Here is a 22,137-nt window from a genome sequence, read left to right on the forward strand (position 1 = left end):
GAGACTACCGAGGCGGCTTTGGAGGCGGTCCTGTTGGTCTCGCCCCTGAGAGACGATTGGCTGACCTGCTGGGCCCAGGATGGGCCGGGGGCGGGTCCATTTAAAGACCTCGGGACAAAAGCGGTCGCTGTCTGTGCTCCGTGCAGAGACAGGTGCAAGCCCAGCTGGGCTGGGTCCTCCGTGTCACCGAGCCCATCTCCTGGGGGATGGGGTGGGCTGTGTTTTCTTGACGGATTTTTGAGAGCCCCCAACCCCCGGCGGAGCGGAGGATACCATGGCCCCTCAGGGCTCCCGGGCTGAGCTGGAATTCGGAGGACCCCTGGGTAATGGGGCAGAGAGAGGGGGTATTTGGGGCCAGAGCTATGCGAGGGAGAACTGGAGGGTTGAGCTATGAGCGGGGATGGGGGCAGGGTCTGAGGATGAAAGGCTTTGAGGGGTATCGGGAGTCAGAGGATCTAGGAGTGTGCGGGGAAGCGTCTGGAGAGGGGGCTGAGGAGGAGCCAGTTCTGGCGGCTGCAGAGCAGGGGATTTGTGGCATGGAGGACCGGGCGGACTAGGGGAAACGCGAGCAGGACCCTCGAGGGGACCAAGACAGCAGTCAGAGAAGGGGGCCGAGCGCTGAGAATGGGGTGTGGAAGGCGGCGATGGGAATGCTGACGGGGCCCTGGCTATGACAGGGCGCCTGTGGGGGTCCGGGAGAGTTGGAGAGTGGACCCCCGACGCGGCTGCCCCCTTCCGCAGGCGCTGCGGCACTGCTGCTGCTGCTCCCCGCCACCATGTTCCACCTGCTACTGGTAGCCCGCTCGGGCCCGGCGCGCCTCCTGGGCCCACCCCCTTACCTGCCGGAACTCGAGGAGCTGTGGAGCCCTTGGGCGCTGTTGCTGTGTCTCACCTGGCTCGGCCTGCAGGCGGCGCTCTACCTCTTGCCGGCGCGCAAGGTGCGGACTCGGCTCGCGGACGCGCGGGGGAGGCGGGCGGAGAGAGGGGGCTCGGCGAGAAGAAAGACAGCCTTAACCCTTAGCGCCCTTTTGTGCCCACAGGTGGCCGAGGGGCAGGAACTGAAGGACAAGAGTCGACTGAGCTACCCCATTAACGGTGCTTGGGGGCTGGGTCCTTGCGCGGAGTTGTGGGGATGGGGTTGGAGCCCCAGGCCCGGTGGGGAGGTCTGTGGAGATGAGCCCGCGACCCCAATTTCTATTTTGTGCCTCTTTTACGCCCAGGACGTAGGGGGTTCCACTGGCTCCCTCCACACCCCTCCTCCCTCCACTCCCAGCATTGCTGCCACTCTATGCACCAGAGAAGTGGCTGGGGTGACCCTCCGAAAGCTAAAGTGTCTGACTAATGGCTCGGGACAAGGTCTGCGACCTCCCTGGGCTTTAGGCTGTGTGTGTGTGTGTGTGTGTGTGTGTGTGTGTGTGTATTTGGGGGTGGGGTGGAGGAGGAGGGGCGCAATCCCCAGGTCTCACTGTGTGCTGTGGTTCAGGCTTCCAGGCCCTGGTGCTGACAGCCCTGTTGGTGGGCCTGGGAGTGTTAGCCGGGCTGCCCCTGAGCGCGCTCCCGGAAATGCTCCTGCCCTTGGCCTTTGCGGCCACCCTCATCGCCTTCATCTTCAGCCTCCTTCTCTATTTGAAGGCTCTGGTAGCCCCTGCCTCTGCCCTGGCACCCGGGGGAAACTCAGGTGAGAGGAGTCCCAGTAGGGTGTAGATGGAGGCAGATGGGGGTGCTTGCTTGCACCTCACCCTCCATTATTCTCCAGGCAATCCCATTTACGACTTTTTCCTGGGACGGGAGCTCAACCCGCGCATCTGTTCCTTTGACTTCAAATATTTCTGCGAACTGCGGCCTGGCCTCATCGGCTGGGTATGCTGGGCATGGCTAAGTGGGCTTCCAGCCAGGAGGAGGGGTGGGATGGGTGAGCAGTGCCTGGGCAGGGCAGGGCCAATATTGTGCTGACATAAATCATTAATCATTCATTCCACAAATAATTTGTTGAGTCCATCATGTGCCCAAGCACTGCTCTAGGTACTGGGAGACAAAAGAAAGAAAAGTTACAGGAAAGAAAGAAAAAAAATCTCTGTCTTCATGAAGCCTGCATTCTAGTGGGGAAAGACAGACAAAAAATAAGTAAAATACGTATCGCATGTCAGGGGATGCTAAGTGCTACGGGGAAAGAGCAGCGAGGGAGTTGGGGGAGCAGGTGCAATTTTAACTAAAGCGGTCAAGCGCAAAATCTGTTTCGAGAAGAGAGTGATCCTGAGCTGCTTGCTGGCCAAAGCGGTGCAGAACTTCAAACTGGTCACTGGGTTTAGCAACCTGTCACTGGTAGCCTTGAAAACAGGCCAACCGTGTTTTTTTGGTTATAATCACCCATACTGGACTGGTCAAGACTTCCTGAAGGGTTTCTTGGGCAAGGTCCCTGTCACCTTGGAAACTACCTCATCCAGAGACGGGAGGAGTGCTGGGCGCCCGTCACAGATCTGGTCTTCAAGGCTGTTTCCTCATGTGTGAAATGGGATAAAGTAAGAGCTTCCTCCCAAGATTACTGTGAGGATTAGAGGTGGTAACCTGATTGGCAGCCTCAAGCCCAGTGCTACCAGAATGGGGGTGCTCAGTACAGGCTGGCTGCCAGCTAATCATTATCGAGCACTTACTAGGTGCTTAGTGCTTCACACACATTATGGTCCATGATTATCTCCCTTTTCTACATGGAGGTGGGGAAAATACGCTTTAGAGAGGGTAAGCAGCTTGCACAGGTGGCAAAGCTTGAGATTCAAAACCAGGTCTGTTTTAACTCTCAAGCCTGAAGTATGCAGTCGCTCCCTACAGCGCTCTCCCAAAGGGAACACTGCAGGACACGGCAAGAGAAAACAGGTCAGGAGGTGGTCCAGTGCCGTCTCTCTGCCCCTGGGTACAGGGGCCGGAGCCACTCAACAAAGGCCTGGAGAGTTAGTGACGGACAGCTGAGAGAAGGGGACAGGCTGGCCACTGTCTTTCCAGGCGCTGCCACCTCTGTGGAGACGGACTGAGAACAGACTGCCCTGTCTCACCCCCTGTGTAACCCCAGGTCCTCATCAACCTGGCCTTGCTGATGCAGGAAGCAGAACTTCGGGGGAGTCCCTCACTGGCCATGTGGCTGGTCAATGGCTTCCAGCTACTGTATGTGGGTGATGCCCTTTGGCACGAGGTGAGGCAGGACTAGGCTAGGGAGGGAGAGGGTGCCTCCCACGAGAGGACCTCGTGGGGACTGAGCCAGTGTGTCTGGGTCCTGTCCCTGCAGGAGGCGGTCCTCACCACCATGGACATCATACATGACGGGTTTGGCTTCATGCTGGCCTTTGGGGACCTCGCCTGGGTACCCTTCACCTACAGCCTGCAGGCCCAGTTCCTGCTGTACCACCCAGAGCCCCTGGGGTTGCCCCTGGCCTCGGTCATCTGCCTCATCAATGGTCAGTCAGGAAGGGGCAGCGCTCTCCCTCCCCCTTTCATTCGTTCACTATTTATTCAGCACCCACTGGGTAGGTGCTAAGCCTCACACCCTTCTTTAAAGCCAAGGGCTGGGTCCTGGCTCTCCGGGCAGACTGAGTCCAGGCTGTGGGTAGTTGGGCAGGGTCAGAGAGAAGGCCCCTGACTGCCTGCTCACACTTTCTCCCAGCTGTTGGTTACTACATCTTCCGTGGAGCCAATTCTCAGAAAAACGCCTTCCGGAAGAATCCTTCTGATCCCAGAGTGGCTGGTGAGCTGGGTTTCTGGGGTGCCATGAAGTGAGGTTGGGCAGCTGGACTTCCAGGGGGTCCCCCATCCTACTACGTCTTTCCCCAGACCTTGAGACCATCTCTACAGCCACAGGGCGACGGCTGCTGGTGTCTGGGTGGTGGGGTATGGTCCGCCATCCCAACTACCTTGGAGACCTCATCATGGCTCTGGCCTGGTCCTTGCCCTGCGGTGAGTGGTTTGGGTTGGCGCACGGCAGGGGCCGTTAAGTGTGTGAGGGGCAGAGGTGGAGTGGTGAGCACAGGATGCCCAGTCTGGGTGTGGAATGGAGAACAGGGCTGCACCCCAGTGGAGGGAGTAGTCAGGGAGCTGGGGATGGACTCAGGGTGTGGCTGGGCCAGACCTCTGTGACAGCCTAGCACGCCAGCACTCCCTGCAGACCTTGGACCTTTCACCATGGAGCCCTGAGGGCCCCGTGAGCCATCAGCTGTGGAAACCTTTGTGAACCGGGGGGGGGGGGGGGGGGCTGGCTGAGTGGTCACAGAGACCCCTTTCCCCACAGGGGTGTCCCACCTGTTGCCCTACTTCTACCTCCTTTACTTCACTGCGCTGTTGGTACACCGTGAGGCCCGGGATGAGCAGCAGTGTCTGCGGAAGTATGGCCTGGCCTGGCACGCATACTGCCGGCGTGTGCCCTACCGAATCGTGCCCTACATCTACTGAAGCAGCTCCACGTGTCCCAGGTCGGGCCACGTGCCCACCCAGCTGCCAGCACACCCAGCACCAGGAGCCTGGACTCACCTGGCACTCAAGGGCCTGCACCCTACCCTGCTCTGAGCTCCGACAGGCAGGGGTGAACAGCCTGATAGGTGGTTGGGGCAAAAGGGGAAAACGAAGACAAAATGGAGTGGAGGGGCTGCTCTTCCTCCTTGGATAAACATCTGGAATGCCTGGTGCTGCTTCTCTCCCTTTCTGGGGCCAGGTTGCTTAAAAACTGGCTGGGTCAGCCCCGATCAGGGAGAAGCTGACAGGTGGTCTGTGGCCACAAGCGTCTGGGGGTGGGTGGCACAACAGCTGTCCCTCAGAAATGGGCACTGGCGACAGGGCAGACCAGTCACGGCTTTATTAATGACAAAGAGTGTCCAGTTCAGCCAAGGAGCTCCTCAATGAGAGTCCTCCGGGCAGGTGGCAGGGGGCCTCCCCAAAGCTGCTCCAGCTCCCCAGTGAGGGCTGCCACCTCCACGGCTGCCACAGTGTGGGCTCGGTGGGCCCTGGCGCAGTCTAGAGCCAGGGGTGTGAGGGCCTCCTCATTTTCGTTGGTCCAAGACAGCAGGAACTGGCACTTCTTTCGGGCCCGGTAGAGGCAATCTCGTTCCTCAGGGGCCACAGCTTGTTTCCGGGCTCGGCCCAGGGTCTGTGTCAGGTCCCCCAGTGCTGCCAACGTGTAGCCTTTCTGGTTGGCCGGGCCCTCACCCAGCAGGATGAGGGCGGCCTCGCGCATGGCACCCCGTGTGCCCAGGGGTCCGGGGGGATGCTCGCCTGCTTCCAGCACGTGGGCTGCGGCCTGCAGGGCCTCCTCGGTAGAGGCGAAGACTTGCTGGGCGCCCAGGACTCCAGAAACGCTGAGCAGCGTGGCACAGAACTCAGAGAGCAGAGCCTCGTCGCCGCCGTGATACAGGGCAAGAGTGTGTGCGTAGGCGAACAGCACGTTGGGCAGCTGGAAGCGCACGAGCGGCGACGTCCGGCCCCTGCTCAGGCTGGCCAGCGTGGGGATGAGGGTGGGCACGGCGGGAGGGCAGGCCCCGGGGACGTCTCCGAGAATTGGCTCGGCAGCCGCAGGCTCATCCTTCTCGGGTTCCGGTGGCGTCCTCGCAGGGGAGGGCTCCAGCTCCTCGGCGTCACAGCCCGGGGCATCACCCAGCTCCTCCAGAAGCCGCGGCCCGGCGCCGCGAACCCACCACCATGGCCGCCACGGGGGCAGCAGCCGCCCGGCCTCGCCTCGGCTCAGCAGCCGCTCGAAGGCCGCCTTCTCGGCCGGTGCCAGCCGCTCCCAGAGTCCTGAGAGGCCGCCGGGCGCCGGACCAGGCCTGAGGCCTGCGTCCTCGGGCTCGTCCTCGGTCTCACGTTGCTGACGCAGCCGCAGTAGGGCGCTGGCCAGGCGGCTGGGAGAGGCGCTGCGACCGCGCAGCTCTCCCAGCACCTGGTCACGGTAGAAGTCTTCGGCGCAGGTGCCATGCGCCCGGTAGCAGCGCAGCGAGCAGTAGGGCACGTTACAGCGAGGGCAGGTGTAGCGCGCTGGCTGGGCCTCCCCGGTGGGGCAGAAACCACAAGGCCCAGCCGGCTCCATGTCACCTGGCGCCGCACACCAAACGGGAACGCACAAGGGCAGCGGATCACAATCTTCCGGCGCTTCTCGGTTACTTCCGCCTCTTTGCGGGGCCGACGGAGTGCTTAGTCAAAGCTCTTCGAGGATTCTCGTCAGTTTCCGCCCACACTCGGAAGCCAGGCCCCACCCCTCTCTTGAGCCGCGCTTGGGCTATGCGCCGGAACCGGTGGGGACGGCGGGGCTCGGCCCTGCGCGGTGGGAGCGTAGGGAAAGTGCGTCCGGCGGACGCTTCGCCGGTACCAGCTCGCCCCCTAGTGGTTGCCTTTTTGGCACTATAAAGCGCTGCGGCAAAACCCAATCTTTGCTAACTTTAATCTACTCTGGGCCACTAATTGTGCTAAACCCATGGGAGATGAGGCGTCCCTGCGCTGAAGGGGCAGCCATTCTACTAGGGGACACAAAGGGGAGAGTGGAAGAAGGCCAAGGCGGGGTGCCTAGACTGGGTGTGTTGGGGGCATTTCCCCTCTTAAGAAAGAAGCATTAACAAATATTTGAGCTCTTGCTCGACTTCCTCATCCAACTTTAAAGCGCAAACTTCACACTAGGCAGCGAAAACACACTGAAGAGCAAAATGACATGAGGTTCCTGCCCTAATGGACCTTACAGTTTGTGGTAGAGTGCAGGTGACGACTCACAAACTGTGCCAAGCGCTGTGAAGACTTGATCCATGGCACCCCTAAAAGTAAGCTCTGGTTCTTTGGTCCCTCACCTCACTCATACCCAGCCCCACCTCTAGTCAGCTCTGCCTTCGAAATACCTTGTCTCTGTCTCAGTTTGGGTCATCTGTTTCCCTACCACGACCTGGATGGATTTGAAGAGTCTGCTCAGTTTTGCATCCCCTTCACCGCCGGTGGTCTAAGCTACTTGCTCAACTAGATGTGACACCAGCTTAACTGGTTTCCTTTTCTCTTGCCAGCCCTCCAGAAAAGTCAGCCAGAGAAAATACTAGATCACCAGTCAGATCACATCAGGCCCTTGCTTAAAACCCTGACCTGCACTTGGACTCAAACCAAACTCCTCTCCACATCTGACAAGACCCTGCAGGATCTGCCACTCACCTTTGCACACAGGTCTCTTGGCTGCAACTCTCACCATCTCACCACTTGATCAGCTCCTGTTTCAGGTCTCACACACATCCCATCGTCAGAGACCTCCCCTAGGATAGTTATCTACCTGTCACACTCCCTTTTATTACAGCACCCTGCTTACTTTCTGAGGTCATTAACACTTGTAACTAGTTTCCTTGCTTTCCGCACAAGAATCTAAACTCCTAAAAGGGATGGGGGCCAATGTCTTTCTAGGAAGCTCACTGTAGAACTCAAAAATAGCCAATATATTTGCGCACTTTCTAGAGGGCAGGTGCTGATCTAAGCACTTCCCATAAAATCCTCAAAGCAACTCTCAAGAGATGATGGCAATGGACTTCCCTGGTGGTCCAGTGGTTAGGCCTCGGCGCTTTCACTGCTGGGGCCCCGGGTCGATCCCTAGTGGGGGAACTAAGATTTCACATGCTGTATGGCACAGCCCAAAAAAAGTCAGCCAGCCAGTGAATAAATGGAACAAGGATCCAAACTTAAGGCAGTCCAAGTCTAGAGCCCAAGATCTTTACCCCGTAGTATGCTGTATTCCAAGAACCAGCAGGTTCAAAAAGCTTAGCAGAATAAATGAATGGGTATGCATGTGTTGCTAGGAGGAAACTTGAATCAGCTCCAGAGAACTCCAATTCTGGGAACACTGAAACAATCAACTGAGCCACCTCACCTGTGATTAGGTTAGCAAGGCCCATCAGGTAATCAGAACAAATAAGATCACTGCAGTGCTAATGTAATCAGGCAATACTTTTGGAAGCTGGGGCAGACCAGATTCCTGGTCTGGATTCTACTAAAGCCACAGCTGGTTCCAAGTGCAGGGAAATGCCAGACTGGTGTTCCCTGATACATCTTCTACTCGATCAATCTCCTCTCCATTGCTGCCCCTATAAAATCTCTCCCACAATGATGGTTCCTGCTATCTTCTGTTTAAAAGAAAAAGACCAAAAAAAGAAAATATTTGGAAGTTAATTATCAAGTTATTTAGCATTGGGATTGGAATTTTCCTCAACTCTCCATCTGAAAGGCTGGCATTTATGGTTACCAATTTTCACAGGAAGCTTTTTTTTTTTTTGTAGTTTACCACTTAACCACCTCCACCCACACATCCCTGCCAAGCTGCTGACTCTTGACACCGCCAAGAAAACCAAAATGAGGCCTCACTGTTCTTCATACCACCAGCCTGAGAAGCCACATCTCTCCCTGAGGCTCTGCACATGAAGATGAAACAATGAGATGACTGGGCTAAGTGACTTTATTAGAGAAAGCCAAGATGACAACAGACTTAAGAGTTGGCATTGGGGCCCTTCTTCTTGCCAAAGGTAGGCACAACATTGACAAAGCGCCGGTTGTACTGCATACGCCTCTTGGCCCGGCCCGTCTTCTTCTTCTTTTTCTCTTGTTTGGCCACCTGGGAAAAGGGAGGGATGATCAAACCTGGGTTGCCTCTTCCATGCCTTCCCTCAGGTTCATCGCCAGGAAGGGAGAAAGCAAACAGGGCAAGGGCCAAGGGTTTTGGCTTAGCTGTGCCACAAGAAAACAAAGTCCAAACAACACCACTAATACTCTCACTTACCTTCGGTGTCTGACCTCTTACTTTCCCGGCTCGGGCCAGGGAACCATGGACTTTACCTGTGATAGGAAAGGAGGACAGCAAGCAGTTATAACAAGAAGGCCCCACCCAGCAGAACCCTTTCTCCCTCAACTCAAGTTTAAAGGCAAGATGGGCCCAAACAGGGAATGAAAACAAAGTCACAAAGACTTGAAATCTAAGAATGTCTAGTCTGGTACATTCTGGGGTGTCACTTCAGAATTTTCCAACTACTGACCTTAAGGCCTCAAGAGCACTTTGGAGATCTGGTCTGACCTCCTGATTTTAGTGAGTAAATTAGGACACAGACAAGGGTCTTATCTAGTAAGTGACTGAAATAGAATGACACTCTGGCTCAGTCTCCCATGGACCTCTCAAAAAGTTCGTTCTGAGAGATGTAAACAGGAAGAACCACCCTGGACTGAGCACACACCCTACACCCATGAGCTTACAAAGCAGTTCAAAACACAGACCTCCCCAACTCACCTCCAAGCATGCGGCCGGCTACTTCCAGAGTGCTCAGAGCCTCCACCCCACACTGGCCCAGGGTAGCCTCATCCTCTAGGGGCGTGCCTGCCATGAGCAGGACTTGATCTTCTGGAGCGATGCCCTCCAAGGAGGCTACATGAGCCTACAGGGAAAAACGAGACTCAGCGTTCCCGCGGCGGGCGAGGATGAAAAACACAAAAGACCCCAGGGAGCACCACGGAGCCCTACCTTGATCTGGGCGACCGTCTCCTGGACGGTCACCTCGAGAGTGTGTAGCTCCTGGGCGCGGACAAAGAGTTGCATGTTGGCGACTGAAAAAAAAAAAGGGGGGGTGCTTTTAAGAGAAGAAATACTCTGGGCGAGAGGAGGGTCAGAAAATGGGTGGCAGGCCGGGGACGACGGCGCCGAAAAGTAGGTGGTCTCGGGGTCTCACGTGGGTAAGGCCGGGCCTGCCAGAGAGGTCGGACGGGGACTGGCCCGGCCCCCAGAGGCCCTTCTTCCCCCGTTTTTCCCGCGTCCTCTAACCTCGCGGCCAACCTGCGAGCCCTTCGGATCCATCCGTGGCACAAACCTTACCTGAACCGCGGATACCGCTACCGCTACCGCTACCGCGAAGATGGAGTCGAGAAAGAGGAAGAAGCTAGGGCAAGTACGGACTCGTCGCCTGCTGCGTGTCACGTCACTGCTGAGCGACCGCCAAGGCCTCTGACTTTTGTACCGCCCTAGGCCGCCTGGCTCCGCCTCTTTGTGCTTTGCGCAGGCGTTATCTCGGTCCCGGGGTGGGTGGGGGTGGGGTGTGGTGGGGGTGGGGTGTGGTGGGGGTGGGGCCGGGCGAGCCGGAAGGGGCGGGACCAGGTTGGTTGCGCGCGCAGAAAGCGAGTGTATGGGGGAGTTCAAGATGGCAGCCACCATGTTTCGGACTGTGCAGCGAGGCTGGAGGACCGGTGTCCCGCCGGGCTGTGGGCTGCGGCGACTGGTGAGAGCGCTGACCCTGAAGCTGGGGGCAGAGGGCTGGGTGGAGGCTCACCGTATTTCTTGTAGTCTAAAAACGGCGTCCCTACCTAGGGGGCACTTTTCTGGAGCTCAGATAAAAGATTGACAGGGAAGGTGGCAGGGCTTGGAGCGCGTTTCGGAGTGTGGGGCTTGAAATATGATTGGAGGACAACTTGAGTTAGTTGGAACTGGGAGGTGCTGCACATAGACTCCCGCTGCCTAGTTTTTTGCAGGGGAAACCGTACCAGAGTGTGGGAATTGGCCCCAGATCGTTGGCGACACTTCTGAGAACCTAGGACTCACGACATATAGGCCACTTCATCTTCTCATTCTCATTGTAACCCTGGGGCCTATCAGGAGTCCAGGGTATCTGTTGGGAGAAGTATAGGAGGACAGACTCCGGAATGTGACCTTAGGTAGATTGTTTGCTAATGTCTTAATCTTTCTTGGATGTACACCGGGGGGTAATAAAATACCTGACTTGTCGAATTAAGTTGTAAGCACTTAGTGCCTGGTGGTGTCCATATGAGGCTGAAATATTCCAGGTGAGGGAGGGTCACATCGGATGAGTGTGAGTGGGAAATTTTCACGATTGCTGAAAGAGCCTAACCCAGAACTAGAATATTTCAGTAGAATCTTCACAGGAAACTTTAAAATACTGAAAAATGCCATATAGGTCACACTTACGGTTACCCAGCTTTTCAGATGTATACACACACTTCTCATTTGAGTCCCACAAAAATCCTGAGAGAGGCAGGCCCTTCTGAGTTCCTGAACTTCTTTTTCAGACCCACTTGTACCCTGCACTCTAGCAAACTGAAGTCTGGTGATTTCCTACCTCCAGCCTTTTATATTTATGCTATTCTCTCTGCTTGTCATGTTTCCTTTTTCTACTTAACTGAAGTTCTCCCTATTCTGGGGTGGTGGGTGGGGCGTGGGGGATGGGTAGGCTGATGGAGAGATTTTTTTTTTCCCCCCCTCAGAGCCAGACCCAGGGGCCTCCTGATTACCCCAGCTTCGTGGAGTCTGTGGATGAATACCGTTTTGTGGAGCACCTGTTACCCCCCACCAGCATCCCAAAGCCCCCAAAGCATGAACATTATCCCACTTCTAGTGGCTGGCAGCCCCCCAGAGGTGAGCTGGGTGATGGGGATGGCTTGAAGGCTGCAGGGAAACATCCCCCTCCCTAGAGATCTATCTGCCCTGGCTGAGGCTCTGTACTCCCCAGAGGGTTCAGGACTTGTGTTGAGATCTCTCAGAGCTAGCATCTGTCTTACGTTCAACAAAGGGCCCAGGATCGGAGACCTGTTTGGCTAGTACCCATCCATCCACAGTACTGGGGTGAGGGCTTCCCATGTGGGGAAAGTGAAGCATAGAGAGAAGACCCAAGAATTTGGACCTCCACCTCCACCCCCGGCCATAATTGAGAACACAGCTTGGGAGGTGGGCAGTTCTGGGTCCAAATTTGGCTTTGCTGTCTATTGCCAGTATGGTTGAGTTAGCCACTTAGCTTCTCCCAGCCTCAGCTGCAGCAAAGTAGAGATCATCTGCTCAGCACATAACGCGTGTCATGCAGAGCCCAGCCTGCGGTAGGTGTTCAGTTCTTATAAACCCCCATCCCTTTGTGCCAGAGATTGACTTTAGCCTCCCCTACCCAGTGGAGAAGGGCAAGGATTGGCTCCAGAGGGGGCTCAAAGATCCCGGGAGGCATAGCCCTGACCTCGTTTCCTCTTGAGCACCTTCTGGTGCCAGGTCTGTGCTGGGCCTTGAGGTACCAGGGTGAACAAGCTGGTCCTGGCTCTAAACTTAGGGAAAGAGCAGGTCTCCTGATCTGAAGTCTGGAGGTGGCTTTGCCGTTAGGTTCACTGACCCCCTGCACACTCTGAGGAGAAAGGCCTTGGTTGAGGTGAGATGAAGTCTGGGAACATTTGACTTATCACTGTCCCTCTCTGTCATAGACCCCCCACCCAACCTGCCCTACTTTGTGCGACGCTCTCGTATGCACAACATCCCAGTCTACAAGGACATCACGCATGGAAACCGTCAGATGACTGTGATCCGGAAGGTGGAGGGGGACATTTGGGTAAGTGGGTGGGTGGGTCAGGGTCCGATTCTGACCTTTCAGGGCTGAAGGGATGGGAACCCTCTAGAGGGAAAGGTCTTACCAGGCCTGATTCAGCATCTTCCCCCAGGCCCTGCAGAAGGACGTGGAAGATTTTCTGAGCCCGCTGCTGGGGAAGACACCTATCACCCAGGTCAATGAGGTGACAGGTACCCTTCGGGTCAAGGGCTACTTTGATCAGCAGCTCAAAGCCTGGCTTCTGGAGAAGGGCTTCTGAAGCCCAGCTGAGCAGCCTGCACGACCAGCGTCCCCCTGCGACTGGAGTGCTGGGGATCTCAGGAGGAGGGGAGAGGCTGTTGAGGCAGCTGGAGGAAAGGGGCACAGAGACCAGGGCTGAGGGCCTTGGAGCAGGCCTTGTTTGCATAAAGGAGGAAATGGGACTCTGTATAGGTGCCAGCACGGGGGGAGGGCTGTCTAATATTGGAGACCCACCAGGAACAGCCAAGCTAGGGGGGGAGCATTAATTCCTCCGCCCCCCCCCACTTTGGCGTGTTCCTGCTTTCCCTTCATTGGAGCTCCTTGGACTCAGCTATTCAAGCTGTAGAGGTGGTTGACTGCCCCTCTGTTGGAAGCAGTAGCCCAGCCCAGTTTACAGGAGGGTAGCACAGGGCAGACCCATTGGGCACATTCCTTCCTTGGCCCGCAGACCCTCACTGCGGCAGAAAAATCCCTGAGCCCTTGCTCTAGGTCAGACCCGACTTGGTAGAGGCTACAGAGAACACAACACGGCTCAGACGTGGGTCCTGGAGGTCTTCAGTTGCAAGTGTAGTGCACGTCAGCCCCTCGGCTCATTCCTTTTACCCATGGAGGGGCAAAAAGGCCAGTTACCTCTGTTCCATTCCATATTAAGAACTGGGTCTGACTGGGTTTCCAGCTCCAGCAAATTAAGTGATTAGCTTTAGCTGGTCTGCCCACAAGGAAGGGGCTCCTTGAGAGCTCCTAGCAGCCCAGCACAGGGCCATCCTTCCCAGGTTGCTGACCTAGTATCAAGGCTGGACAGGGGGTTTGCAGGCAGGAAGATGCTGACCTTTTGTCCCTGCCATCCCATCCCACCCCAGCCAAGGAACCTTCACACCTGCCCCATCCTTGGGAGTCACAAGGGCCAAAAGCCAGAGTTCCCACCCCATCTCAGCAGCAAGCTGGCTTAAGACAGGGTTCAGAGCCTGGCTCCCCTACTTGCTCTGACCTAAGGCAGGGTACTTAACCTTTCTGGGGTTCAGTTTCTTCATATGTAAAATGGGTATATCTTTCTAATACCTTAATATTCAACACTGTGCCCAAGAACAGTGTTGGCTTGTGTAAGTAAACCCTCACTCCTGGAGATTCCAGGCCACTCTCGAGTCTACGGCCTGAGTTAAGAAAAAGGAGCATGGCACACTGATCCTATCACACCAGTTCCACCAGTCATTAATGCAAGTTTTTATTTGGCTGTATATACAATTTAAGCTATTAAAATTTGTACAATATTTACAAATTAAATAATCACCTGAAACTGTCTCCAGCAACTCCTGTAACACAACACCGAGGGGCAAAAGACAGGGGCAGGCAACGCCTTGGCTCCTGTCGTCCCCACCTGGCCCAGAGCCTTTTCTAAACTGGAAAGACAGGGAGCTTGGCACTCCTGCTCCCCTTTCCTGGGGTCAAGCATTCAAATTCAAAGACAAAATTTAAGCCAAAAGACAATAGCAAGGAAGTAATTCCAATTCTTCTAAACTCAAGTTGCCTTCTGTAGGTTCTGGGGCTTGCAGTGGTTCAGAAGCAGACACAAGAGCCCTCAGCCTAGAGTGAGGTTGCACAGTGGCTGCTGGGTGAGACCAGAGACAGTCTCACCTCAGACAAACTGCAGGGAGAAAAGGGCCTGGAGGGGAGGGGCAGAGCAGGGCCCTTCAGTGCTGCTGGCCTGCTTCTCCACCCCAGACACTCCTTTCCCTGAGCTGTGTGGTTGCCAGTAAGACATGGAAATGCCACAGGGCACAAGGGGCACAGCCACCACCACAAAGGGCTCCTGGGGAGTTCGGGTAAGAAGAGGACATCAGTACCAGTCTTCGTGGGTGGGCCCGGGAGCAAGTTCCTGGCCTACCTCCAGCCCCTTGAGTCCACACTTGGGAACGGGAGCTAATACTGTTCGGCACTGCAGCATGACTCCACACACAAGGGGGGCTCGGAGGGTCTCCCCTTCTCCCAGAAAGGGACTGGGTGGGTCAGAGGGCTTCTCAGACACTGCACCTTTCTGTCTTCGTGGCCCCAGCAGAACACAGGGCTGCAGGGTTGGAGAGGAAGGCTGGAACTGACCCAAGATCCCCATGGCTGCCCGGGACTGTAAGGGCTGGAGTCAGCTGGGGCCTCAGGCCTCTTTCCACTTGGTCAGATGCCACCTCCTCTGTCTCAGAGCTGGGGGTTACTACTCCCTGGTGCAGATAGAGAGGGAGCTGCCACTTGGTGGCAGGACGTGTTCCAGCGCGAACTGCTCAAGAGTGGGGGCAGGGGCCAGGACTGGGGCAGTGTCAGTGGGCAACAGGGGACTCCAACTTCTGCAGGCGACGGCGGCGGAGCTCTGCTGCATCAGGCTCCCCATCCTCAGGCAGCTCCTCGGTGCCCGCTGACTCAGGAGCTGGGGACAGAGAGGTCCAGAAGCGGAACCCAGAGAAGTCCCCTGCCCCACCCCACTGTAGGCTGACCGCAACTACCTGAAGGCTTTTCAGGTTCAGGGGCTGGTGGGGAGGCTCCCAGGGATGGGGTGGTGGCCTCAGAGCTGGGGGTGCTGGTGGAGAAGGCAGCAGCGACAGCTGTATGGGCAGTCTCCTCAGTGGGGTTGGCTGAGGTGGCAGGCCGGGGGGGCCTAGGAAGAGAAGGGACAAGAGGAGGGCCTTGGCATCCTGGCATGACTCGAGAGATTCTGCCCTCCGTGAGCCTTGCGGGGTGCACTCCAGCGCCGATGTGCCTCGCAGCCCCAGTGACGCAGACACGACTGAACACATGTTGAATGATACTTGGAATTCTATACCACAGATTGATTGTAAACCACTTGTTGCAGGCAGGGACCGTTGGCCTTGTTCACTGTTACACTGCGGAGTTGCCACTCTGAGATGCCAGGCACCTTCTAGAGTACCAACTAAGACAGTGCACTGAATAACACAAAGCACGCAAGTCTCAGACTCAAGCTCCCCTCCAAGTCTGTACCGACGTTGCTGGGTGCCAGCACTTCGTCTATGTCCCCTGCGAATAGGAATTAGAACTCTATTCAAATAAGGTAATGAAGGTCACAGAGCAAGTGAGTAATAAGATCAGGACTTGAATTCGGGCCAAGCTGGCTCCAAGTGACTTTGTATTTGCTGTCTCAGATCAGGGGCAGTGATTCCCAGTCAAAGTGTCACCCTGTGTCAAGAGAGTACACGTGATTAAAGTACTGGGAATTATATACAAGGACAAGATTCAAGGATAGCTCTCTAATAAACACCACTCCTCCTTAGATCCAGACAGGCCTTCTGCAGTGGGAAGATAAAAAGGCACCAAGAACCCCGACACCTTGGGTGTGCCTATAGATAGAATGCCTGAATCGATACATATCACAGGGTGGCAGGGGAGAAAAAGGCCCAGAACCACTGCTGGGGGCCTTCTCTCGGCAGCCCCACACCCCTGCTGCCCACCCTGGCCCCCGTGTAGGCGTACCCGAGGGAGGCGAGCACGGTGAGGTACTGGTTGATCTGCAGCATGGCGGCATCCAGCAGCGTGTGGATGTTGCGCAGGCTCTGTAGCCGGGCCTCCAGGTGCTGCCGCTCGTGGCCTTCCAGAGCCCGCAGCTCCTCTGGGGTCAGCCCAGCAAAGCCGGCAGGAGGCACAGGCATCGGGGGGAAGGCTGGAGAGAGAGAGAGAGGCTCAGCCTGGGCTGCCTGGGCCTGACACCCCCCCACCTCCCAAAACAACCCCAAGAGCGGCCCAGCTTACCAAAGGGTGGAGGCAGTGGCATGCCCATCCACGGGGGAGGGAAGGGGAAGCCTGGGGCAGGGCCAGCGTCAGGGGTGGAGGCCGAGCCAGGTGCTGGGGCAGAGGCAGCAGAACCAGCTGTGGTTGTGGCTGCTCCACTGGGCCGAGAAAGGGCTGCGAAAGAGCAAGAATAGGAAGTTAGTCCGTGCTGAGGGGCCTCTGCTTCCCTTCCTTCCACCGCCCTGGCTGGCGTGCTACCCAAAAGACTCACCTGCACTGGTGGACGGAGGGGCCACAGCGTCTCCAGAGCTGGGGGGAGGTGGGACAGGAGGAAAGGGGCCCATGGGGGGCCACAGCGGGAACATGCCTGGAGGGAAGGGAGGCAGGAGGCCCTGGGCGACTGCAGAGAGAGGACGGGGTGGTGAGAAAAGGTCCAAACTGAGATAGAGCCAAATCACAGGCAAGGGACCGGGTGTTGGGGCTCTGTCCTCTGCTCCCACAGGCCCTCTCTGAGCCCAGCACGGATCAGACATGACCGCAATCGTCTGCGTCTCTTCCCGTGACCAGCCCCCCGGCCCCAGACTGAGCTTCGAGGGCAGCGACTCTTGATTCACCTCCGCATTTCCCACTCCCAGTGTGGGGCGAGAACCCAGCAGTGTGCTGCATGGCCAGATGAGTGCCACTCACAGTTGGGGGGCTGGGGCAGGAGTGGCGGGGGGTGGGGGGCAGGTGGTGGCCCCTGGTCCGCAGGCTCAGGGGGCGGTGGTGACTGGGTCGGCAGCGACGCCCGAAGGACATCCATACGGCAGGTGGGGCAGGTCTGCTGCCGCTGGAACCAGGAGCGCAGGCAGCTGGGGGTCAAGACCAGGCAGCAGTTAGCAGGTGCCTCGGGGTCTGCCTTCCAGAGCCGCTCCCTCATGTGCGGGCTGCTCAGGCATGTCCACCTGGTGTGGAAAATGTGGTTGCAGGGCAGTCTCTTGGCACCGGTCACCATCTCTTCTCGGCAGATGATGCAGACGTTGTCCATCGCCTGGAGTTCCTCTGGGGTGGCGTCTGGATACCTGGTTAGGACAGACCAAGGACACGTCAAGACCACAGCTGGAGGCAGGGGCACCTGGGGCACAGCCTGGGCGAGCAGCTAGGACACGCCCACTTACAGTGTGTTCATGTTGCGGATAGCTCGGCGAGACATGATGGCATCTGTCACAGCTTTCTTGAACTGCCTGAAAAGACAGTTTCAGTAGAAGGAGGGAGACGGAGGGGAGGGGTCAGAGCTGTGGCAGGGCAGGGCTAGGCTCACCTCATGGCCAGGTACATAGGCCGGATGGCAAAGAGAGGGAAAGTGTGCACCTTGATCATGATGGTCATGAAAGCCATGTACAGCAGAACCTTGATAAAGCCTGGGGGCAAGGGGTGCAGAGAGCGGCAGGTCACAGGGCCTGGTAGGCAGGGCTGGGGGCACTGGTGCAGGTCAGGGGAGGTCCAGGCCCGTCTCACCTGTAAACAGCTCCGTGTAGAGCATGTACACGGCCTTATTGTCCCAGGGATTCTCGCTCTGGAGGTCCACAGAGTGCAGCACGTACTTGATGAAGATGGTGAGCACCATAGTCATCAGGATGGCATACTGGGGGTGGGGGGTGGACATATGAACACAGGCCCCGGGCTCCAGCCAAACCGCTGTCCCCAGGCCCGTGCACAGCGGAGGGCCACGGTACAAGCACAGGCTTGGACACAGCCGGGGTCCTCCTAGCTTCTCCACTCACTAGCTAGTGTGTCTTTCAGCAACTCATAGACCTCTCTGAACCTCAGTTTGCTTGTCTGTAAATGACAGAATTAACTGTTCCTTTATAACAACGTTGTTTTGCTGATTAAAAGAGATGCAGGTCAAGTGCTCAGCACAGGGCCCGGCCTACAGTAAACACTCAACAGACGTGAACTGCTGTCACTGCACACGTTCTTCCTCTGCTGGGGACACACCTCCCCAGCTGTCCATCAAGCTAATTCCTTCTGTCCATCGACAGCCAGCTCCTCTGGCATCAACTTCCAGGAAGCCTTCCCTGAGCGCCAGGTCAGGGCTCCTCCTCCACACGCGCCTTTCTGCGCCGTCCCCGCTCTCCTAGGAGTGCGTAGAGGGCAGGGGCTGGGACTGACTGATGGCTGCTCCTTGGTGGCCCACACGGGCTGGCCACAGAGCAGGTGCTCGATAAAGGTTTGTCAGGGCACAACAGTGCCACCTTGGGCTTGTCCTCCCAACCTCCCAAGCCAGTTTTACCTCAAAGCCAAACACCAGCTGCACAGAGGCCCCACGGGTCAGGATGCTGTGATAGGCATGGCTGACGAAGAGGAAGTCCAGGATACCAAGGAGGAACATAAGGGCTGTGGGGACCCCCCAAATGGGAGGTTGGTGGGGTCAGCCCAGGGCCTGACAGCCACTTCCTGCTCTAAGACAGCTCCCACCCTCAAGCCCACCACGGCCCTAGCCATCTAGTCAGGTGGGTACACTCCACTGAACCCGGCCCCCTGGGAACTCCAGTTCTGCCTAGGGGTGGCCCAAGCTCCAGGTGAGGAGGCAAAGAGCTAAGGGGCTAGGCAGTTGAGAAGCCCTGGAGTGGAACAGGCAGAGATGATGCAAATTAACTTCCTAAATTATCTTTCCTGTACAGCTGAGGGCCGAGGGCAGCCTGTGCTCTACGGTACAGGTCCATGGTTAGTGACTTTTCATGTTCCAGTCCTTCATGGTGCCTCTTCTCCCTCCAGCTCCCTCCTCTCCGCTCCCATGGGTCTCACTCACAGACAATGCGGCAGTGAAAGAGCCAGGAGATATTGGGGCTGCGTTCCATCTGAGGCAGAGGAGAGAGGGGGCCCGTCAGGAAGGCTGGGGTTCACCCCATGTCCCCAACCCAGCCATCACTCCACAAGCCAGCCCTCTGTCTGCTCCAGAGAACCCCCCGACCCAACTCACAAAGTCCACACGGTCCTCAGCCAGCCAGTGAAAACACTTGAGGAAGAGAAGGAGAGTGAAGAGTGCCACGAAGCGGGGGCTAAAGTCATCCCGAAAAACAGTGAAGGCCAGACAAGTCTCAGTGACAGCATACCAGGAACGTTCCAGAAGATGCTGCAGGTTGGGCAAGGAATGATGTGGAACTCAGACATTCTGCTTGCCCAGCTCCCTGCCCCTCACCTTTGGAGCCATGAACATCTCACCTCCATCTCTGCTGCCCTCAGCTGTCCGAAGAACACCTTGCCCATCACCTTGCCCAAGAGGAAGACAAGGACGAAGGCCTGGATGTACAGGACCTAGGAGTGAGGAGAGGCTATGGTTTGAGGTCACTTTCTGCTTTGCTCTGTCCGGGGCTCATCACTCAGGAGCCTCTCCACATCCCCATCACAATCTGTTCAAAGTTAGGCCTGGCAGCTACTTCACTTGTCTCCCACTTACCTGACCTTTAGCCCCACCCCTGTCTCAAACAGACTTCTCCTTCCCTCCCAGGGAGTTCCTCCCTCCCTGAGCCCTGAACTCACTGCCATGCTGGGGCTAGACTTGGTCAAGTACACCACGGTGGGGTAGAACTGGTGCTTGAGGTAGTAGGCGTGAGCCACCACGGCCCCGGTCAGCGCCAGGCTGGCCGCCATCATCACGGCGGTGCGGAACATTGCCCTGGCCTAGGGACCTGCAGGGGGAAAGGACTGTGTGACGCCCAATACTGGGCACACGTAGCACAGTGCCTGAGACGCAGTGCTAACAAACAGGAGGAAGAAAAGGAAACCTCACTTCGTCCTCACCATCATCGCATCAAGAACAGCATATACTCCCCCATTTTACAAATTAGAAGACTGAGACTCAAAGGGGTTAAGTGATCACACTGACGCAAGGCCAGCAGCCTGGGTTAGTCTTGTTTCAGATCTAGGGCTCTTTCCACGCCGCCTGCCAGACCGCCGCCTCCAGGGAAGAATGAGGAAAGGCAGCAAAGTCGGAGGAGGAGGGAACTGCTCCCAGTGTCCCTAAAGTGACGGTGATGGGGTGGGATGCAAAAGCAGAAATCTCCCGCAGCGGGAACGTGCAGCCTGGACCGGGAGAAGCCAAGGCGCTGGGGGGCGCAGCCGGGCAGGCGACAGCGCCGGTGACAGCTCCGCCAGGGTGGGCAGCTCCGACGCGCGCCCCGCGGGAGCGGGCGGGGTACGTCAGGTTGGAACCCTGGCGCTCCCCAACCCCCAGGGCAGTGTCAACTCGGGGCACCGGAGAAACGGCCGACCGTCAGGATGCAGGGGCGGGACGGAGAGGGACCCGGGTCGCCTCCACGGTCGCGCACCTGTAAACGCCAGGAGCTGCGAGCGTCGCAGACGGGGCCGAGACTCTGAGAGCGGCCGCGCGGGAGCCTGTCTACGGCCAGATGACAGGCCGAAAGCGGGCGACGGGGCTGAGGGGGCGCGCCGACCCCGGAGACCTGAAGTGGAAAGATCCAGGTCCCGACTCCAACCCCAACCCGGGCCCGACCCCGGCCCCAGCCCACTCACCAGGTGCCCAGCGCCGCGGGCCCGCTCAAACCCCGCGACTGCGGAGGCGACTCCGATTAACAACACTCCCCCACCCACTGCGAGCCGGAACTTCGGGAGTGAGACACCTCACTTCCGGCGGGGCGGGGCGGGGAATGGATCGTACCAAGTGCCGCTTTCCCTTGCCCGCGCAGCGCGCTCCGCGCGGTGCCGGAAACAGTAGTCCCACCACCCAACTGGGGTTCGTGCTCACGGTTCTAGCGACAGATGGGAGAGGTGGTCTAAGCGGAATAGGCAATCCGGAGAGGATTACAGACTCCCTATTTATTAGTCACAGATGGTATCGTCTTCACCTCTGAGTGGACTCAACCTAGCGGAGGACTCTCAAAGCGGCTGGACGGGGTGGGGGTGGGGGGGCATTGTGCGGGCCGTACCATTTGGAGGGGTGAGTATGCAAGGGACAGACATTACAGGCCTAAGAAAAATAAAATGTCTTAGAGACTCATTCCAGGGGGATTCACAACAGTTTGACAAATCAGATGCTTTCTAAGAGAACTGGATTCAGGAAAGAAACATATGTCTCCTCCTAGATCACCCCCAAGTTGTGTGGGAGTGAGTTGGGTCCCCGTGGCTGCTACTGATTGCTCGAAATAGAGTTACGCGGACCAGTAAGAAAAAGAAAGGAAAATCGCTGGCCTATCGAAAGAGAAAAGCAGGTGAGCGGTTGCTAGGGGCGGAAGGTAGCGTTGCCTAGGGCTAGGTCCAACCCGGGTGGGCCGAGAGTAGAAAAGGCGCAATCAGTGGGCGGGTGTTCCGAGTCGGCCCCAGGGGACGTTTGTTGCGCTCCGAGAGGGAGCTGTGCCTGGGAGTGAGGAGAAGGCCGACCTTTCATTCCGGCTAATCTTGGGATGGGAGTGTTCTGTGCAAAGGGATGGATTTCAACGTCGCATGCCCGCACCCCTCCCCAAGCCTACAGCTTTGCTGTCCTTATATCAATCATTCCTGGGCCGTAGGCGCAGCTCCACCTGGTCTTGGCTGTCTATGTCTGTCTATGTCTGCTTCGCAGCCAACCCAGTCGGCTCGTTGGCAGAATGGAGCTAATGCACCCACTTTGTGCCTTGCGTTTTCCTCCATCATCTAATTGAATCATCAGTCACTGAAGTTAATAAGCTGGGTGCTGCTATCCTCATTTTACGTGGGACCAACTGAGGTTCAGAAATTTAACAAGTCCTGGGATTGGCACCAGATCTCTCTGACCCTATATTCGTGTACCGTTAACCTCAGTTACCTTTACCACCACCTGTTGACCTGAATTGGCCTGACCAGTTTAGCTTGTAAC

The 22,137-nt window shown here is 57.1% G+C and overlaps 5 protein-coding genes across 7 annotated transcripts; 2 read left to right on the top strand and 3 right to left on the bottom strand.

Annotated features, from left to right (window-relative positions):
- The first annotated feature begins 17 nt into the window (after positions 1 to 17).
- Positions 18 to 4,690, top strand: TM7SF2 (transmembrane 7 superfamily member 2). Of its 2 annotated transcripts, none has more exons than XM_029207270.1 (10): positions 18 to 323; positions 742 to 938; positions 1,041 to 1,356; positions 1,484 to 1,678; positions 1,757 to 1,860; positions 3,065 to 3,184; positions 3,278 to 3,446; positions 3,653 to 3,733; positions 3,820 to 3,942; positions 4,274 to 4,690. In XM_029207270.1, exons 1-10 carry the CDS (start codon positions 275 to 277, stop codon positions 4,432 to 4,434), a joined length of 1,515 nt encoding a protein of 504 aa, XP_029063103.1. In that variant the 5' UTR covers positions 18 to 274; the 3' UTR covers positions 4,435 to 4,690. The 2 variants fall into 2 exon arrangements, with proteins under 2 accessions (XP_029063103.1, XP_029063105.1); XM_029207272.1 differs by having other exon boundaries at positions 1,041 to 1,095; positions 4,274 to 4,659.
- A 120-nt stretch (positions 4,691 to 4,810) lies between these two features.
- ZNHIT2 (zinc finger HIT-type containing 2) lies at positions 4,811 to 6,170 on the bottom strand. Its single transcript, XM_029207273.1, has one exon. It carries the CDS (start codon positions 6,056 to 6,058, stop codon positions 4,859 to 4,861), a length of 1,200 nt encoding a protein of 399 aa, XP_029063106.1. The 5' UTR covers positions 6,059 to 6,170; the 3' UTR covers positions 4,811 to 4,858.
- A 2,252-nt stretch (positions 6,171 to 8,422) lies between these two features.
- On the bottom strand, positions 8,423 to 9,966 carry FAU (FAU ubiquitin like and ribosomal protein S30 fusion). The gene is made up of 5 exons (XM_029208346.1): positions 9,842 to 9,966; positions 9,494 to 9,576; positions 9,263 to 9,407; positions 8,762 to 8,817; positions 8,423 to 8,596 (listed from the first exon to the last, which is right to left on the bottom strand). Exons 2-5 carry the CDS (start codon positions 9,566 to 9,568, stop codon positions 8,471 to 8,473), a joined length of 402 nt encoding a protein of 133 aa, XP_029064179.1. The 5' UTR covers positions 9,569 to 9,576; positions 9,842 to 9,966; the 3' UTR covers positions 8,423 to 8,470.
- Positions 9,967 to 10,157: 191 nt separating this feature from the next.
- Positions 10,158 to 14,063, top strand: MRPL49 (mitochondrial ribosomal protein L49). Its single transcript, XM_029208195.1, has 4 exons — positions 10,158 to 10,241; positions 11,242 to 11,392; positions 12,217 to 12,341; positions 12,451 to 14,063. The coding sequence occupies exons 1-4, from the start codon at positions 10,164 to 10,166 to the stop codon at positions 12,595 to 12,597; spliced, it is 501 nt and encodes a 166-aa protein (XP_029064028.1). The 5' UTR covers positions 10,158 to 10,163; the 3' UTR covers positions 12,598 to 14,063.
- SYVN1 (synoviolin 1) lies at positions 13,787 to 20,895 on the bottom strand. Of its 2 annotated transcripts, none has more exons than XM_029208193.1 (16): positions 20,820 to 20,895; positions 19,827 to 19,975; positions 19,509 to 19,601; positions 19,267 to 19,419; positions 19,096 to 19,144; positions 18,577 to 18,680; positions 17,802 to 17,928; positions 17,605 to 17,704; positions 17,462 to 17,527; positions 17,249 to 17,365; positions 16,992 to 17,155; positions 16,576 to 16,704; positions 16,326 to 16,478; positions 16,050 to 16,236; positions 15,068 to 15,219; positions 13,787 to 14,991 (listed from the first exon to the last, which is right to left on the bottom strand). In XM_029208193.1, the coding sequence occupies exons 2-16, from the start codon at positions 19,956 to 19,958 to the stop codon at positions 14,885 to 14,887; spliced, it is 1,833 nt and encodes a 610-aa protein (XP_029064026.1). In that variant the 5' UTR covers positions 19,959 to 19,975; positions 20,820 to 20,895; the 3' UTR covers positions 13,787 to 14,884. The 2 variants fall into 2 exon arrangements, with proteins under 2 accessions (XP_029064026.1, XP_029064027.1); XM_029208194.1 differs by lacking the exon at positions 20,820 to 20,895 and adding an exon at positions 20,615 to 20,740 and having other exon boundaries at positions 14,879 to 14,991.
- Positions 20,896 to 22,137: the final 1,242 nt, after the last annotated feature.

The sequence above is a fragment of the Monodon monoceros genome, unplaced genomic scaffold (assembly GCF_005190385.1).
Source record: "Monodon monoceros isolate NGI ecotype Baffin Bay Population unplaced genomic scaffold, NGI_Narwhal_1 Super_Scaffold_7, whole genome shotgun sequence".
Classification (NCBI taxonomy): Eukaryota; Metazoa; Chordata; class Mammalia; order Artiodactyla; family Monodontidae; genus Monodon; species Monodon monoceros.

Excerpts from the sequence above, each read along its gene's own strand:
- TM7SF2 (XM_029207270.1), top strand. The coding sequence starts at position 275 with ATGGCCCCTCAGGGCTCCCGGGCTGAGCTGGAATTCGGAGGACCCCTG. Across the intron at positions 1,861-3,064 it reads GGCCTGGCCTCATCGGCTGG|GTCCTCATCAACCTGGCCTT; the intron begins GTATGCTGGGCA and ends GTGTAACCCCAG. Across the intron at positions 3,447-3,652 it reads GGTCATCTGCCTCATCAATG|CTGTTGGTTACTACATCTTC; the intron begins GTCAGTCAGGAA and ends ACTTTCTCCCAG.
- ZNHIT2 (XM_029207273.1), bottom strand. The coding sequence starts at position 6,058 with ATGGAGCCGGCTGGGCCTTGTGGTTTCTGCCCCACCGGGGAGGCCCAG.
- FAU (XM_029208346.1), bottom strand. The coding sequence starts at position 9,568 with ATGCAACTCTTTGTCCGCGCCCAGGAGCTACACACTCTCGAGGTGACC. Across the intron at positions 9,408-9,493 it reads AGACGGTCGCCCAGATCAAG|GCTCATGTAGCCTCCTTGGA; the intron begins GTAGGGCTCCGT and ends TTTTCCCTGTAG. Across the intron at positions 8,818-9,262 it reads AGCCGGCCGCATGCTTGGAG|GTAAAGTCCATGGTTCCCTG; the intron begins GTGAGTTGGGGA and ends TTCCTATCACAG.
- MRPL49 (XM_029208195.1), top strand. The coding sequence starts at position 10,164 with ATGGCAGCCACCATGTTTCGGACTGTGCAGCGAGGCTGGAGGACCGGT. Across the intron at positions 10,242-11,241 it reads GCTGTGGGCTGCGGCGACTG|AGCCAGACCCAGGGGCCTCC; the intron begins GTGAGAGCGCTG and ends TCCCCCCCTCAG. Across the intron at positions 11,393-12,216 it reads TGGCTGGCAGCCCCCCAGAG|ACCCCCCACCCAACCTGCCC; the intron begins GTGAGCTGGGTG and ends TCTCTGTCATAG.
- SYVN1 (XM_029208193.1), bottom strand. The coding sequence starts at position 19,958 with ATGTTCCGCACCGCCGTGATGATGGCGGCCAGCCTGGCGCTGACCGGG. Across the intron at positions 19,420-19,508 it reads TGAGGGCAGCAGAGATGGAG|CATCTTCTGGAACGTTCCTG; the intron begins GTGAGATGTTCA and ends CCCAACCTGCAG. Across the intron at positions 17,528-17,604 it reads CCTATGTACCTGGCCATGAG|GCAGTTCAAGAAAGCTGTGA; the intron begins GTGAGCCTAGCC and ends CTGTCTTTTCAG.